General features: G+C 45.6%; 1 protein-coding gene across 14 annotated transcripts in view; it reads right to left on the reverse strand.

Moving 5' to 3' along the window:
- Positions 1-14,714, reverse strand: part of TRERF1 (transcriptional regulating factor 1) — a 207,397-nt gene that overhangs the window by 29,263 nt on the left and 163,420 nt on the right. For 11 of the 14 annotated variants that reach the window (XM_077161806.1, XM_077161804.1, XM_077161812.1 and 8 more), the window contains 4 exons: positions 7,059-8,731; positions 5,580-5,626; positions 4,480-4,630; positions 2,926-3,228 (listed from right to left, as the gene is read on the reverse strand). In XM_077161806.1, the coding sequence (XP_077017921.1) occupies positions 2,926-3,228; positions 4,480-4,630; positions 5,580-5,626; positions 7,059-8,471 (1,914 nt within the window). In that variant the 5' untranslated portion in view covers positions 8,472-8,731. The remainder of the gene's footprint in view (positions 1-2,925; positions 3,229-4,479; positions 4,631-5,579; positions 5,627-7,058; positions 8,732-14,714) is intronic. The other 3 variants (XM_077161815.1, XM_077161816.1, XM_077161814.1) reach the window with 2 other exon arrangements.

The raw sequence follows: 14,714 nt of genomic DNA on the forward strand, positions 1-14,714 counted from the left end.
CCCAAGACCAGTGACCCACACTGGTTCATCGTCTACTCACTTCAAGGCCGGGGGAGAGTCACCTATGATCTTACAGATGTGTTTAATGTGCTCTCTTAAAATTGGACCTGGTTAAACTCCCCCCTCAGCCCCACCCTCCATTCCCCCACTACTGATCCCAGCACTGGTGGCTCATCTGTAGTAAGCCCTTCTCCTAGGCTGGTTTCCTGTCAGCAATTTTAGTTTATTTTATGGCAGCTGGAACAGTCTGGAAGGAAGATTTACCACATGGATACATATATATTAATAAGTAAACATATGCACGTAGATAGATAAGCAGGGTATGCCAAAGCCAAACATAAACAGACTTGGGTTGTGTGCCAGCATCAGCCCAGAGAAACCGAGAGCCATAGTGAGGTTGGGAGAGGTGATGGAGATACCTGCAAAAAGGTTCTGGGCAGTCTGTGGTACCCTCCCAGGCCCTGGGAGCCAGAGGTGAGACAGCCGCAGTTCCTGGCAATTCCTGTACCCAGGGTGGCGCCTGACTAGGAGGCAGCAGGGGGTGATGGGAAGGGCTGGCTGTGGTCACATGACCAGCTGCCTACCAGCACGTGACCTGCCCAGTCTGTCCCTCAGCTCTGGGCACTCCTCTCTCTCTGGAGAGTGACTGCCCCACTCCTGTTTCTGCCTCAACTTCATTGTCTTCTAAGGCATTCTGCCATCCCCTAGGAGGGGAGTCCAGAGAACCAGGGTGAGGAAGTGAGGAAGGGGCAGAGGAACCCTCAGGTTCCCAGCTCCAGTGTGGAGGTTTGTAACCTATACCTCAGCCCCCAGGGGGTTCTCCTTAAGCTAGTGTGTGCCAACCTCCCTCCTCTTCCCACCAGAGGGCTCCTCACCACAAGGGGCTGAGAAGAATGGGGAAATTATACCCTTGCCCCCCAACTAGGGGAGAATCCTGAGACCTCACACCCTGTGTCTGGGTAATTGATGAGGTAATCTAAACATACGAAGCTCTCATATGACCTCATGCCTGCAATGGAATCCAGACCTCTGATCATGGCCAGAGATCCCTTTTGGCTCCCTCTCCTGCTGCTCCAGCTCCAGGCCTAGATTTTGTTCCTATAGGCAAGGCTCTGAGCCACCAAGGCCAGAGAAGCAATCTAGAATGCCAGGCCTAGATGTTATCTGAGAGAAAAGATTTACAGAGTTTCATGGATGATCTACTGATTGGGCTATTTGGAATCTGTGGGGGTAGGACTGAGCAATGAGGGCTTTTAAAAGCTCCCCAGGCTGATGCAGAGAAGGGTGAGAAGCACTGATGAGTCCAATCCCCTCAAGGTCAGGGAAGGAAACTGAGGCTTGGAGGTGTGATCTCACAGGCTTCTGTCCCAGTTGGCTAGGAACAGAGTTGGGATTAAACTCAGGACTCTTCCTCATTTTAGTTTTTTTAGGTGAAGTGATAAGACCTTGCTCAAATTTTCTCAATTTCACCTACAAGCTTTCACTTTGACCTATCTTTACACTTAAGAGAGTTATACTATCCTTTCTACAAAGCCAACTTCAAAACTTTGCTCACAACTCTCCTAGTGAGAATCTTCTGAACACATACCAAACTCCACTGCCTCTCCCCCACCCCTAGTTATTTTAACTACTATATTTTAATAATTGGTATGGTTGTATTTGTATTCCCATATGGTTGCACCCAGGGCACTGCTGTTTCTCATCTATGCTTGTCTTTATTCTGTTATTTTGAATGTTGGGGACATATTGCTATCTGGGACTCTCAACCTGCTCTGTGACTAAGAACATTATTGCACATCCAGCTTCAGACTGAGAATTCTCCAAGCGTAGGAGCAGTGTCTCTCCCACCAAATCAGGAACTTTTCTGGGCATGTCATTTTATCTGTCTGTCTCTTATTAGCACCCCAAGCCCTGCCAGCTTATGAGACTCCTCAACCCTAAAGGTTCCAAATAAGTCTTTCATCTTTTGAGGCCTTGCTATTACATGGATAACCAAAAAAGCTCTTTCTGGACTTTTCTGTTATCTTAATTATCGTCCTTACTGTACTCTAGCCAAGCCCTCCCCTCATGCCTCCCGGAATGGAGGTGGGGTAGGATGAGAGATGGAGAGAGAGATTGAGAAAGAGAGAAATCTCTGCCCCAGAGCAACCTAAGCTGCGTGGGTGAGGTACTTGGAACTTAAGAAAGAGAAGAAGAATTTGAGAGTGAATGAGAAACACAAATCTCTTTGCTTTCCTGAGACTGGGGCTGGGTGTTCCTCAGTGTAACTCCTTCGGGAATCTTTAGGAATCAGGTCCTCTAAGGGTATGCTATTCAAAATATTAAGCATCTAGTAAGGCTGACCATCAGAATGGACAGCAGGCCTACTGCCTGGAGGTTGTGCCACGCCAGGGGTGATGTCTCTGGTTATTGGATTCGAATAGGTCTGGAGATCCTAGGGGGAAGTGTCAGGGCCCTGGGCAATATTAGTTATTATCGGACACAGAAGTCCGTCAATATTTAATAACCGGCATGGCTGTCTTGGTGATTACCAGCTGAAATAGCATACCTGTTTTGTTTTTTTTAAATTTAATTTAATTTTTTTATTTTTTACATGGGCAGGCACCGGGAATCGAACCCGGGTCCTCTGGCATGGCAGGCAAGTGTTCTTGCCACTGAGCCACCGTGGCCCGCCCTGCATACCTGTTTTAACCTGGGAACAACTTCTGGTCTCTTGGAATTTAATCCAGACCACTGAACCGTAGAGTGTCAGGCATTTAATGGGCAACGTGGACAAGGATGGATTACCAAAGCCGCCGTGGGGCTTAGCCGTGAGAGGCCAACTATATCCAAGCTCAGACCAGGACTCTGGGAAAGCTGACCCCATCTCCAAGAAAGCAAAGGGATCTCCCCACCCCAGGCAGGTGGGGCAGAGCAGCAACTCACAGCAGGTGCGCAGGGGCCAGCCCCTTGGGGTGAGTGTGGGGGAGAGAGGGTCATCCTCACGAGCACGGGCATCTCGTCGTCCGACATCGAGCTGGCTGGCTTGTCTCTGGCGGAGGGGGCGGCAACGATGGTGTTGGTGAACCCCTGTGAGCTGGGCTTGGGCGGGAGAAGCTTGACAGGGACAGACACAGGCATGACCATAGGCGTGAGGCTTTCTGCCTCGGGAGGGAGCTGCGGTGGTGGCGGAGGCGGAGGTGGCAGTGGCGGCTGGGGCTGAGGCGGCAGGACCTTCTCTCCTTCCTCCTACACAGACAATAAAGGCTTTGATCCTGGGCTGCTGAGCAGCTCTCACAAGGGGGAACGCACTCTGCTTTTCCTGAATGGTTCCACGATATCAGGCGTGGGTGACAGAACCACTACAGGGTGTTTCCCTTCCTGCAACCATGAGTCCTTCTAGCACCGTGAGGCCAGATGGCAGTGGACAAGGAATTGAACTCTCTTTCCTACACTGAAAAAACCTTGACCGTGTATCACTTGTATATTAAAAGGATTTTGTTGTTGGGTACACGGGAGGCTCAGTGGTAGAATGCTCGCCTTTTATGCGGGAGACCCGGGTTCGATTCCTGGACCATGCACCCGGGGTGGGGAGGGAAATATATGTATATATATATATATATATATATATATATATATATATATAGTACACGCATGAAAGGATTTTGTTGTTGCTTTTAAAGGACATGGACTTGTAGTCAGGCCAAAAAATTTTTTTTTAAGTTTTAAGTATGATTTTGGATTTTGTGTAGGACCTAAAATTCTATGAGCCTTACTTTACTCATCCACTGAATGGAGACAGACATTCCATATTCAGGTTAGGAAACCACTTTGAAAATGTAAAGCATGCTAATTAAAAAAAATAAAGATAAAGCTCTTTTATTTGGCATGGTCAAGAGAGTTATCTGTGTGATCAAAAGTTTTGGTTAACAGAAAGTTAACCCCATGTAAATTAAGATCATCAATATTCAAAGAACTTTAACTCTAAAACTGCATGGAAGTGGTATACTAGTCTATCTTGCCTGAATAATCCAGAGAGTATTTAAGGATCTCTGGATGCTAGAGTCCAATACTAGTACACTGGTGAATAGAGAATTCTGACTAGGAATTCTCTGGGTATCCTGACGGTTACCTTAGCTTTCCCTCTATGCTGATCACTGATTCTGAAGACCCAAGTGACCCTGGTCTTCAGGGCTTCAAGCAGCAGAAGTTAAAATAATATTGTATCTACATGTTTTCTTCCAGGAGGTAGAGAGGGGGAAGACAAGGATCCCTCAAAAGGGTTTCCAGGCTATCTGCTTGTGACCCTTGTTTATAAAGCCAGTGGAAGTGGGAATTATTTGCTTGGCTGGCTCTCAGGGTCAAAGCTTTAGCATTCCTAGGGGAGGACTGTACCTCCCAGGGGCCCACGTGGGGCCTCCATCACTCTATTTGGATGGCAGCAAAGCGAAGCAAGCAGCATGTGGCCCAGAAGGGACTGGAGGAGGGCTCTCTGCTAACCTGTTTGAGGCTGGGGGAGGCCCGCATCCCACCGTGGGACCGCATGTGGCCATTCAGGGCAGGCAGGCTCTTGAACTCCTTTAGGCAGATGGAGCACGTCAACTTGTTCTTGGCATCAAACTGCTCCCCAAACACTCCTTTTGATTGGCCACTGCTCAACGGAGAGGACACACACGTTGAGGAAGGGAAACAGATGCAATGGCAAGACCTCATTTAGTATGCTTTCTTCATCCAGTGTTCCTATGTCAATGATCCCATTTGTATCCTTCCAAAACCCTTTAGACAACTGAGCCCAGCATACCCTGATGGTTACCTTAGCTTTCCCTCTATACTGATCACTGACTTTGAAGACCCGAGGGACCCTGGTCTTCAGTGCTTCAAGGTAAAAAACTGAGGCTCGGAGTGGAATGGGGCTTCCCTAAAGTCAGGCAAGAGTCGAAGAAAACATCCTCCTTCATTCCAGGCCTTCAGGTGTTGGGTTCTCCTCACCTAGGGCTTACTGCCCTTCCAGGGTCAGCTTAGTCTGCTTCATCCAGAAACCCCCCATTAGAGACCCTTATCTAAGTCCTCTGGTATTCAGTCTCCATATTCTACATTTCAGCAGTATATCAAAGTTGTAGGCCAAGTCTTTAATTATTTTCCATGCCCATGAGAGGAGGAAGCAAGTCTGTACTACACACTGCTGCAATCTCACAGCCTTGCTATATACATGCCAAAGACGAGGCACTCAAGATCTATTCACCAACTGAAAGAACAAATGCTTTGGAGTCAGTCCCAGCATTGCTACTTACTTGATGGGTAACCCTAAGCTCTCTGAGCCTCAATTTTCTCGTCTGTAAAATAATAATAATAATAGCTAACAATAGCTTACTATGTACCAGGCACACGGTGACCTTACCTGCCCTCATGGGACTACTGTATTACATATAACACATGGTGCCTTAGCACACAGTAAGTGCTCAAACACAGCAGCTACTATTATTATTCCTATAAATTTCTTGGAAGAGCTGACTTTGAATTTAGAAATGAACTGTGAGAGACAACCCAGGCAAAACCCCTAGTCACCCCAAGTACCAACAAACCTCCACCATCCATCCTACCTTGAGTCAGGGGACCCTGGCTGGGCTCTGCCATCAGGTAGGTGCATCTAATTTTGAGCCAAGCAGGACACCGAGAGAAAGAAGAAAGAGAGAGAGAGAGAGAGAGAGAAAAAAAAAGGTGTTTCTGAAGGGAGACAAATCCTTGAGTGGCGGGAACACCAGGATCTGCATTTTCAGGACACAGCCACTCTCTGCCTCACCCTGACCCAGCTTATGTCCACTTTCTCCCTCACTTGTCCACACCCTGTGACCTCTCTCCCTTAATCGCTCCCTGACCAGGGGACCACCACCCCATTTTTGGAGCCGCCACCAGCCCACCAGGATGCAACCCTCTCCCTGACCTCCCATTCATCCTTGCTCTCCCAGCCCACCCACTCTGTGCACAGACAGGCTCCATTCCTGTGAGGGTCCCAGAAAGGAGAGCTGGAGGTCACAGCACCATGCCAGGAGACATCCTGCCATACTTTTTTTCTCAGCCTTGGTCACATCATCTTATTCTTATAGTCATAAACACTCTCAGTTACCATCAGGCACAAGCCCCAGACAAAGCACAGTCAAGGGAAGTTCATTTCTGGCCTTTATCCTCCATTAGAGCCCATCTCTGCCTAACCAGGTGCTATTCGAGGCCCCATCCTCCCTGGACCGTACAGTCACATGAGTGTAAGCACGTGGAATATGCTAGGGCTGTTTTGTGGTCAGGTACATTTGGGAAACAATCAAGGGCTATTAACCGTTGTATACAGGCTTGAATCTGGCCTGCAGACATGTTTCCTTTGACTGGACTGTTTCTAAAGGTCCTGAATGAGAATGCCATTAGATGGGAGATCTGTTCTCCAGTCCACCACAGCTGCCACCATTCCCTACATCTCCCACCTGGCCACTCTGCTTATTCACTTTACCTGCCGGATTCTGAGGGCAGCTAAGGTTTTCATCCTACATCTGCATGCCATATCCCCTTTGGGAGATTCACAATGCACATGAGCATCTCTAACATCCTGAGAAGCCCTGCAACAACCTATTTCACTTTAGGGAACCCCAAATTAATTTTTCCCAGCAGTATCCATTAAACATTCTATGGAACTGCTGTTCTGAGCAACAGATCTTGAAAAATGCTGCCATTTATGGTCTCTCTCCCAAAGGGGAATGATCTCACAGGGTGCACTTTGAGGATACAGATCTGAGGGGTAAGACACCCTCACTCTGTGGTCCCTGGGCACGTGATTCAACATCTTGATCATTACAGGACCCAATGAGGCACTGGGTCTCCTTAATGAGATTATAAGTTCCCCAAAGGACTGAGGGACATAAATGATTTTGCATTCCAAGTGCCTGGCAAAAATAGTGCTTGGCACACAAAGATTAATGTTTGTGGAATGAATAAGGAAAAAAATGGGTTGAAAGGGTTGGACAGAGGATCTGGCACTGTACAGGCTCAGCCATGACTGGCCTGGTAGCACACAGAGAATACCACGAGAATACCTGGGGCCACATGGCACTGGGAGACAGCTGCTGGTGCTGAGGTGCCATATTGTTGAAGTGGATCCCTCCGGGGGACTGGAGCGGTCGATGGGGGAGGGCACTGCTGACCCTGTTCAGGTCCGAGCTTGCTGGGTCTCCCATTCCTGTATCAGGGGGCCCCAGGTCCCCATGGGAGCTCAGCATGGCCTGGGCCTGCCTGTCGCTGGAATAAGTCTTCGGTTGACTGTCCTCATGCTGCTGGTGCTGGGACAGGTGGCTTTGCTGGTAGAGGGAGTGGCCATAGGGCTGCTGGGGCTCCTGGTAGTAGTACTGGGGCATGGAACCCAGCTGGATTAGCTGGACAGCATGCGCCTGCTCTGGGGTATACTGGTGGGGGTCCCTGTGATAAGAAGGGGGCTGCAGGTGCATCTGTGGCTGCTGCTGCTCTTGCAAGTGCTGCATCATGGGTTGGGACTGATAATACTGAGGTATCTGCATTGAGCCCTGCCGCTGCTGCAGCTGCTGCTGCTGCTGAGTCTGTGGTGGGCGAATCTGTTGCTGTTGCTGTATTTCTTGCATGGAGATACGCTGTTGCCCAGCTTGCTGCGGTGTCTGCTGCTGTGGGTAATACTGGTGCTGCTGTATCTGTTGCATGTGCTGTGACAGCATCTGTGGGGCCTGCAGTGGCTGTCCTCCCTGCACTGACATCTGAGTCAGTGGCTGCTGGTAGTCATAATACAGGTGCCCTTGGGCAGGATGCTGCCCGACCTGAACAGCTGGTTTGGACAGCCCGCCAGTGAAACCAGGGTGCGCTTGCTGGGGCACCTGCTGGTAGCGGGGAGGTATAGCCGGTGCTGAGGCCTCCATGGGCTTCTGAGACAGCAACTGGCGGAGGGCACTGTCAGGGGCCCCATCCATCACCGCCGACTGGGCATGCAGCACCTGGGCCATATTGTTGACATGAATTCGTAGATTTTGGTTGGCAAACACCTGGGTAAAAGAGTCTAGCTTGTGTAGAACACCACTGGTGAGCTTCTGAGTTCGGATCTCGCTGGCCTGGGAGTAAGTGTATTGGTAGCTATCGGTGGGCTCAGCCTGGGCCGGTGCCCCCCACATCATATTTGAGTTGGCTAGGTTGCCACGTAGCTGGACATGGTTTCCGGGTCCAGAATGGCCTCCCCAGGCTCCCTGCCTCGAGGTATCCACTTGGCCAAGATTTTTGGAGCCAACAGGCAAGCCCAGACCATCCCGAGTATCCTGCGGGAAATGGGGGGAGATGGGCGAGGCCTGGGGGGCTTCCATTCCAGCCCCTGTGACTGTATTCCCGTAGTTGTGGTTCAGGCCGCCGTGGATGCCAAGTGAGGGCTGTTGGTAGAAGAGGTTCTCACTGCCATGGGCCACATGGTTGGTCTTGTACAGCTGCTGATCCCCCATGGTGCCTGCCTTGGTCGTGAACGACCAGCCCGAAAACCATAAAAAAAAATGTAAACGAAACAAGCCAAAAAGGACTGAAACCCTGAGAAGCTGAGAGGAAGCGTCCACACTACTCCACGGTGGACATATCTGTGAACATGGCTGGAGCCAGGTGTTCCTGTTGGCCTGCACCACTCATGTGCAGAGTGGGGGGCTTTACATCCTCACCCAGGCTGAGGGATGGACCAGACACCACCTTGGCGAAGAGATGCTGCTCACACCTGCAAGACAAGATGCAAAGGACAGGGAAGAATTTTCTTGGGTATTTTCCAATGAGCAATTACATCTCCCATGTCTAGTTTGTAAAAATACAAAGCAAGAGACTGAAATAGAAATCCCCAGTTTCATACACTCCACACCTAGACATCGACTCTGCAGATCTTGACCCTTATGTGAAATGTAAACTCTTTTACTTTTCAAGTCATTGCTCAATGGTTCATTAGTTCATTGATCTGTTAATCCAGTATTTTGCTCACTGATTAATTCATTCATTCTTCTGGGACATTGCTATTGAAAGACCAGCACTATTCTAGGACCTGTGAGGAATATGAAGAAGTTTAAGACTTTCATTAATCAATTTACCTGTCTAACAAATATTTATTGAATATCTACCAGATGTAAAGCACAATGCTAGGAAATGATTAAGATATGGAGCCTCAGATGTGGCCTATCTCTCAGCCAACAGGCCAAGCAAACTCACTGCCTTCTCCCTCTCTACGTGGGACATGACTCCCAGGGGTGTAAACCTCCCTGGCAATGTGGGACAGAAACCCTCGCATGAGCTGGGACTCAGCATCAAGGGATTGAGAAAATTTTCTTGACTGAAAGTGGGAAGAGAGAAATGGGACAAAATAAAAAGTAGCTAAGAGATTTCAAATAGAATCGAGAGGTTATCTTGGAGGTTATTCTTACGCATTATATAGATAACACTTTTTTAGTTTAAGGTGTATTAGAGAGGCTAGAGGGAAGTGCCTAAAACTGTAGAGCTGTGTTCCTGTAGCCATGTTTCTTTAAGATGACGGTATAATGATAGAGCTTTATATCATATAAGTGACTGTGTGATTGTGAAAACCTTGTTCTAATGCTTCTTTTATCTACGGTATGGACAGATGAGTAAAAAATTTGGATTAAAAAATAAATAAATAATAGGGGGAACAAATGTCACAATAAATTGGGTAGAGGGAAATACTAGTGGTCAATGAGAAGGAGGGGTAAGGGGTATGGTATGTATGAGTTTTTTCTTTTTTCTTTTTATTTCTATTTCTGGAGTGATGTAAATGTTCTGAGAAATGATCATGGTGATGAATATACTACTATGTGATGATATTGTGAGCCACTGACTGCACACCAAGTATGGAATGTTCATAGGTTAAGAATGTTCATGTTGTATGTTAATTGGTTTTATTAATAAAAATAAATTTAAAAAAGATATGGAGCGTACTCTTGAGGAGCTTACAGTTAGAAAAGGGGATGGGTCATGTGAATAATTCCCTACAATATGGGGAACAAAGAGATGTGTAATAAAATTGTAAAAATAAGAGATATAGGGATTCAGAAATTGGAGAGCTAATTTCCAGCAGAATAGAACTGGAAACCGTTTCAAGGAAGGGAAAGGCACATGTCAGTTCGCCCACAGGACCCACAGTTGCCTGCCTCACCATGGTCCTCCTCAGAGACAGAGCTGCACACAGGTGTGGCCACTTGGCCAGAAGCTTATGATGTGGCCTGGCATGCAAAAACGTTTGGGGGGGCAAACAGATTCTCTGGCTTAAAGCATGAACTCAGAAATTCAGAGAGACTGGGCTAGCTGGGTTTTACATCCACACAGCTAGCTGGGGTTTGAGTCCCTTGGAATTACATGACAACATTTCAAGGACTACATACATACATGAAGTTTTAAAAGATTCAAATTCTGTATCTTCAACTCCCATAGGAACTCTTTTCTAGAACTGATGGGTGATAGAGGAGCAGGTGGTTCCTTTCTACCGTCCCATCCCAAACCTTAACAGGGTTCAGTCCCCAAGGAGAAAGGCCTCCTAGCCACCAAACAAAAGGACGCTTAGAAAACTGACAAAGCGGGCACCTTAAAAATTAAGTAATAAATCCTGTCTCAAGTCAGGTGCTTTCCAATTATTTTTATTAGGAAGGTCTAATAGAAATAATTAAAATATAATTTTTTTAAATTAATTTGTTTAAATACCAAAAAACACCAAACAAATGCAAGCATTTATGACTTTTGATCATTCCATTCTACACATATAATCAGCAATTCACAATATTAAAATATAATTTTTGACAAACAATCCTTGTATGATTTTTGGTACATAGCCCGGCAACATAAAAAAACGAGCGGCCCTGATTAAACAAAACTTGTATTCCTAGCTAGTAGTTCTTGTGAATGAGGGTTTTCAGTGCTTTCATCGGTATAAATGAAAAATGGAAATGCAACCAATGCTGATCCTTATCTCATGCTAGCAACAAATAGTAGTCTTTCAGGGATAAATAAACAAATTGAAGAAATAATTCAGCACCAGCAATATTCAACTTCAGGACCTGTATGATAATTGCACGGATGTGCTCAGTGGTAACTAAATGACCCTGACATATATGGGTGTATGTAAGTTGTATATTAATAAGAAAGGTCATTTTACAAAGTCATCCAGCACTACTCATAAAGTGATACATTTTCAATGTAATTTCACTTTTTATGTTTATTAATTACTTATCCAAATTGGCAATACATTAGCTTTCATTAATTATGCACTATTAATAATCGTAATAACTCAAACGAGAAAAAATTTAATGCTTAGATCTTTATGATAACAAAAAAAATTAATTTTAAATAAAATTGTTGCAGAGAAATATGATAGGGTAACAAATGAGAGTTTTAAGAATAAAATTAATTACATATATTATGTTAGGATAAAATTCCATGGGGCGATTGAAATAGAAATAAAAGTTCAAGGAGAAAAGGGAATGACTTTTAAAAAAGAGCTTGTTCATGCATTTTAAAATGGATGATGGCAGGTATCAAATTGCTATGGTGTTTGCATTCCAATGGATAAATTTAAAACACAGATGTAAGAGTGTTACCTAAAAATATCAATGTTTACAATATGCTGGAAATTGCATCTTCTGTAAACATATGATAACATATGTAGATATGTAAGGAGGCAAATAGTGCTACACAATTCCTTTGTGGGGGGGGCAGATTTCAAGCAGAAAAACCTGAAGACTACTGCACTAGTCCTCCTCTACCTGGGAGGTCGCCTGAGCTGGTCTCTGTTCCTTTCTGAACTATAAGAGGTGGAAAAATTCAGAGTGAAACGTTTGATTTGGTGGAATGAAAGGTAGATGAAGGAAGCAGTGGGAGGCAACAAAGGCTGACCAACGAGGGTTGGAGCAGACCCTCTATGTCATGAGGATAAACAGCCACTGAGGGCTTCTGAGCAGAAGCACAAGGAAGCTGGGTGCAAGGGTACTGAGCTTTGGAAGCAGCGGGAGGCTTCACTTTCAAAATGTGGTTTGTATCAACTGAGACCTTACAGAAACACAGCATCTCAGGCTCCAGCCCTGACTTACCGAATCAACATCTGCATTTTATCAAGAACCCCAATGGATGAGTGTGCACATTAACCCTGTAGAATCTACAGATTAGGAGGACTGCTGCACCCAGGAAATATCCCCTATGCTGCTGGTGGGAAATGACTCTCCTTCATCAAAATGTTCTGCCTGCCCCTCAGGGCACAAACTGGGGAGACAGTCCCTTTCCTCAGGCAGACTCTCTCCTTTGACAGGCTGACCCCTCACCCACATCCTGCTGACTCCAAGGGCCCTCTGAGCTCCTGCTCGGCTGCCTACTCCACATCACCATGTTCAAAGGTGCCTCAACATTATTTCCCACAAACTGGATCCTCTCCCAAAGTCTTGCCCTTGACTCTGCCCTCTCCGTATCCTGTCAATTTACATTCTAAATATTTCTTAACTCCACCCATCTTTCACTGTCTCCACTGTTACCTCCCTAATCTAAGACACCTATTCTAATATGCTTCTATTTTCATGCTTCTATTCTGGACCATTTTCCAGAAGGCAACAGCAGAATGAGCTTTTCAAAATTTAACTCTGATCGTTATCATTCCACTGCTTACAATTCTCTGATGGCATCTGTGGTGGTTTGGAGCTGTACGCATCCTAGAAAAACATATTCTTAAACTGAATCCATTCCCATGGGTGTGAACCCATCGTAAATAGGAACTCTGATGAGGTTACTTGAGTTAAGGTGTGACCCACCTCAATCAGTATGGGTCTTAATCCTAGTACTGGAGTCCTGCTAAGTGGAATAAAATTCAGAGCCACAGGGAACAGTCAGAAGCTGAAGTTCAATGGAACCCAGAAGAGAAAATGGCGAGGCCAAGAGAGGCCATCATGAGCATGTGACAGAGGAGCCAAGGACCAAGGACTGCCAGCAGCCAGCCCCAGAACACCAGTCTTGCCTTGATGATGCCTTCATTTGGACTTCCTTCTGGCTTCAAAACCATGAGTTAATAAATTCCCATTGTTTAAGCTGACCCATTGCAGGGTATCTGCTTGAGCAGTCTAGGTAACAAAACAGGATCCTATTACTCTTAGATTAAAATTCAAAATCTGAACAAGGCTGATAGGGTTTACACAGTGTGTCTCCAGCTTTACACTATATCCTTTTTTCCCTTGCTCTGTACCCCCTTCCCATCTCAGACCTTGAACCTACCATGCTGCCTCCTCCCACAGGACCTGTGTACATGCAGTTCCTACCATTTGGAGAGTCCTTCCCCTCCCAAACCCTTCTTCATCTACCCAAGTTCTGTGTATCCTTTAGATCTCAGCTCAAACTACACTTGCTCAGAAAACCCACCCTGACTTCAATCTCCAAGTCTACATCAGTCCTCTTTCTTATGTGTTCCCATAAAATCACATTCCTTCCTTCAGACCTCTGTTTTCAGTTTGTAATTGTACTTCCACCAGTGCAATTATTTTATCAATGTATCTTTCTCTAATGGAGCAGGGAACAGGTCTGTTTTTGCCTATCATTCTGTCCCAATGCCTGCTATAACACCCAGCACACTGTAGGTCCCAGAGGGGATGTGGTGAGAACGGGCGATATTTGTGAACGAATGATAAAAAGTCAGATAACAATGACCAAGTGTCCCAATTAGTTAATATAGGCAGAAAAAGAGACTCAGTGTTGAGGCAGATGGTCAACTTCTCATGAAAAGCAGTCATATTTCATCTTGGTCTTGGTGGACAAATAAGGCTTATGGAGGCGGAGAGAATCAGGAAGGTTTTTCCAGACAAAGGCACAGCATGAGCAGAGCCATGGAGTCAGGAGCAACCGTGACAGATGCGGGGATCCATGCTGGGGTACCATGTCCTTGGGGGGAACTTGCCAATGAGCAGGTCAAATTTGTAAGGTAGGGGAAGATTATGGTGGGTTCCACGCACTAGTTTAACTTTTCAGAAACCTAAAACATCCAGATGGGTCCCTGGACCAGGTAAGTCCTGAAACCTAGAGGGCCCAGCCTCTCCAGAACATCAGCTAGTTCCATCTCCCTACCCCATATTAGTTACAGACCCTTCCAATATGGAAATGTTAGAATGGCCGTAGCCCAAACAACCCTAAAAGAGAGGGATGGAAAGATCAAAGGTGATGATGGAGTTATACAGAGAAGATAGGATTTAACAAATGAATATGATCGCTGAATCATTAAGTTGATATCTCTTTTAGGGTCCAAAATCTTAGAGCAGCTAGAAGTAAAAACCTAAAATTGTGGAATTGTAACCCATGTCAAACTCTGAAATATGTTCTACAACAAATTGTGGTATCGTTCTTTGAAATTTACTGCTTTTTGTTATATATGTTATTTTTCACAAAAAAAGAAAAAAAAAGTTGATTGTGGTGATAAAAAAAATTTAAGCCTTCTAGCCTCCATATTCTTGAGTAGCTAGAAGGAAAAATCTGAGATGGTAGCCCATGACAAACTCTGGGATCTGTCCTGTAACTACTTATTAAAGAGTGTTTTGAAAACTATTGCTTTTTTATTTCTTTGCTTTGTATGTATGTATACTATACAATAAAAAAGTTAAAAAAAAAAAAAAGTAAGCTATTTATAGCACAGAAATAAGATAGTCCAAGCCTTTAAAAAAAAAAAAAGATTATGGTGGGCTTAA

The sequence above is a fragment of the Tamandua tetradactyla genome, chromosome 5 (assembly GCF_023851605.1).
Source record: "Tamandua tetradactyla isolate mTamTet1 chromosome 5, mTamTet1.pri, whole genome shotgun sequence".
Lineage (NCBI taxonomy): Eukaryota > Metazoa > Chordata > Mammalia > Pilosa > Myrmecophagidae > Tamandua > Tamandua tetradactyla.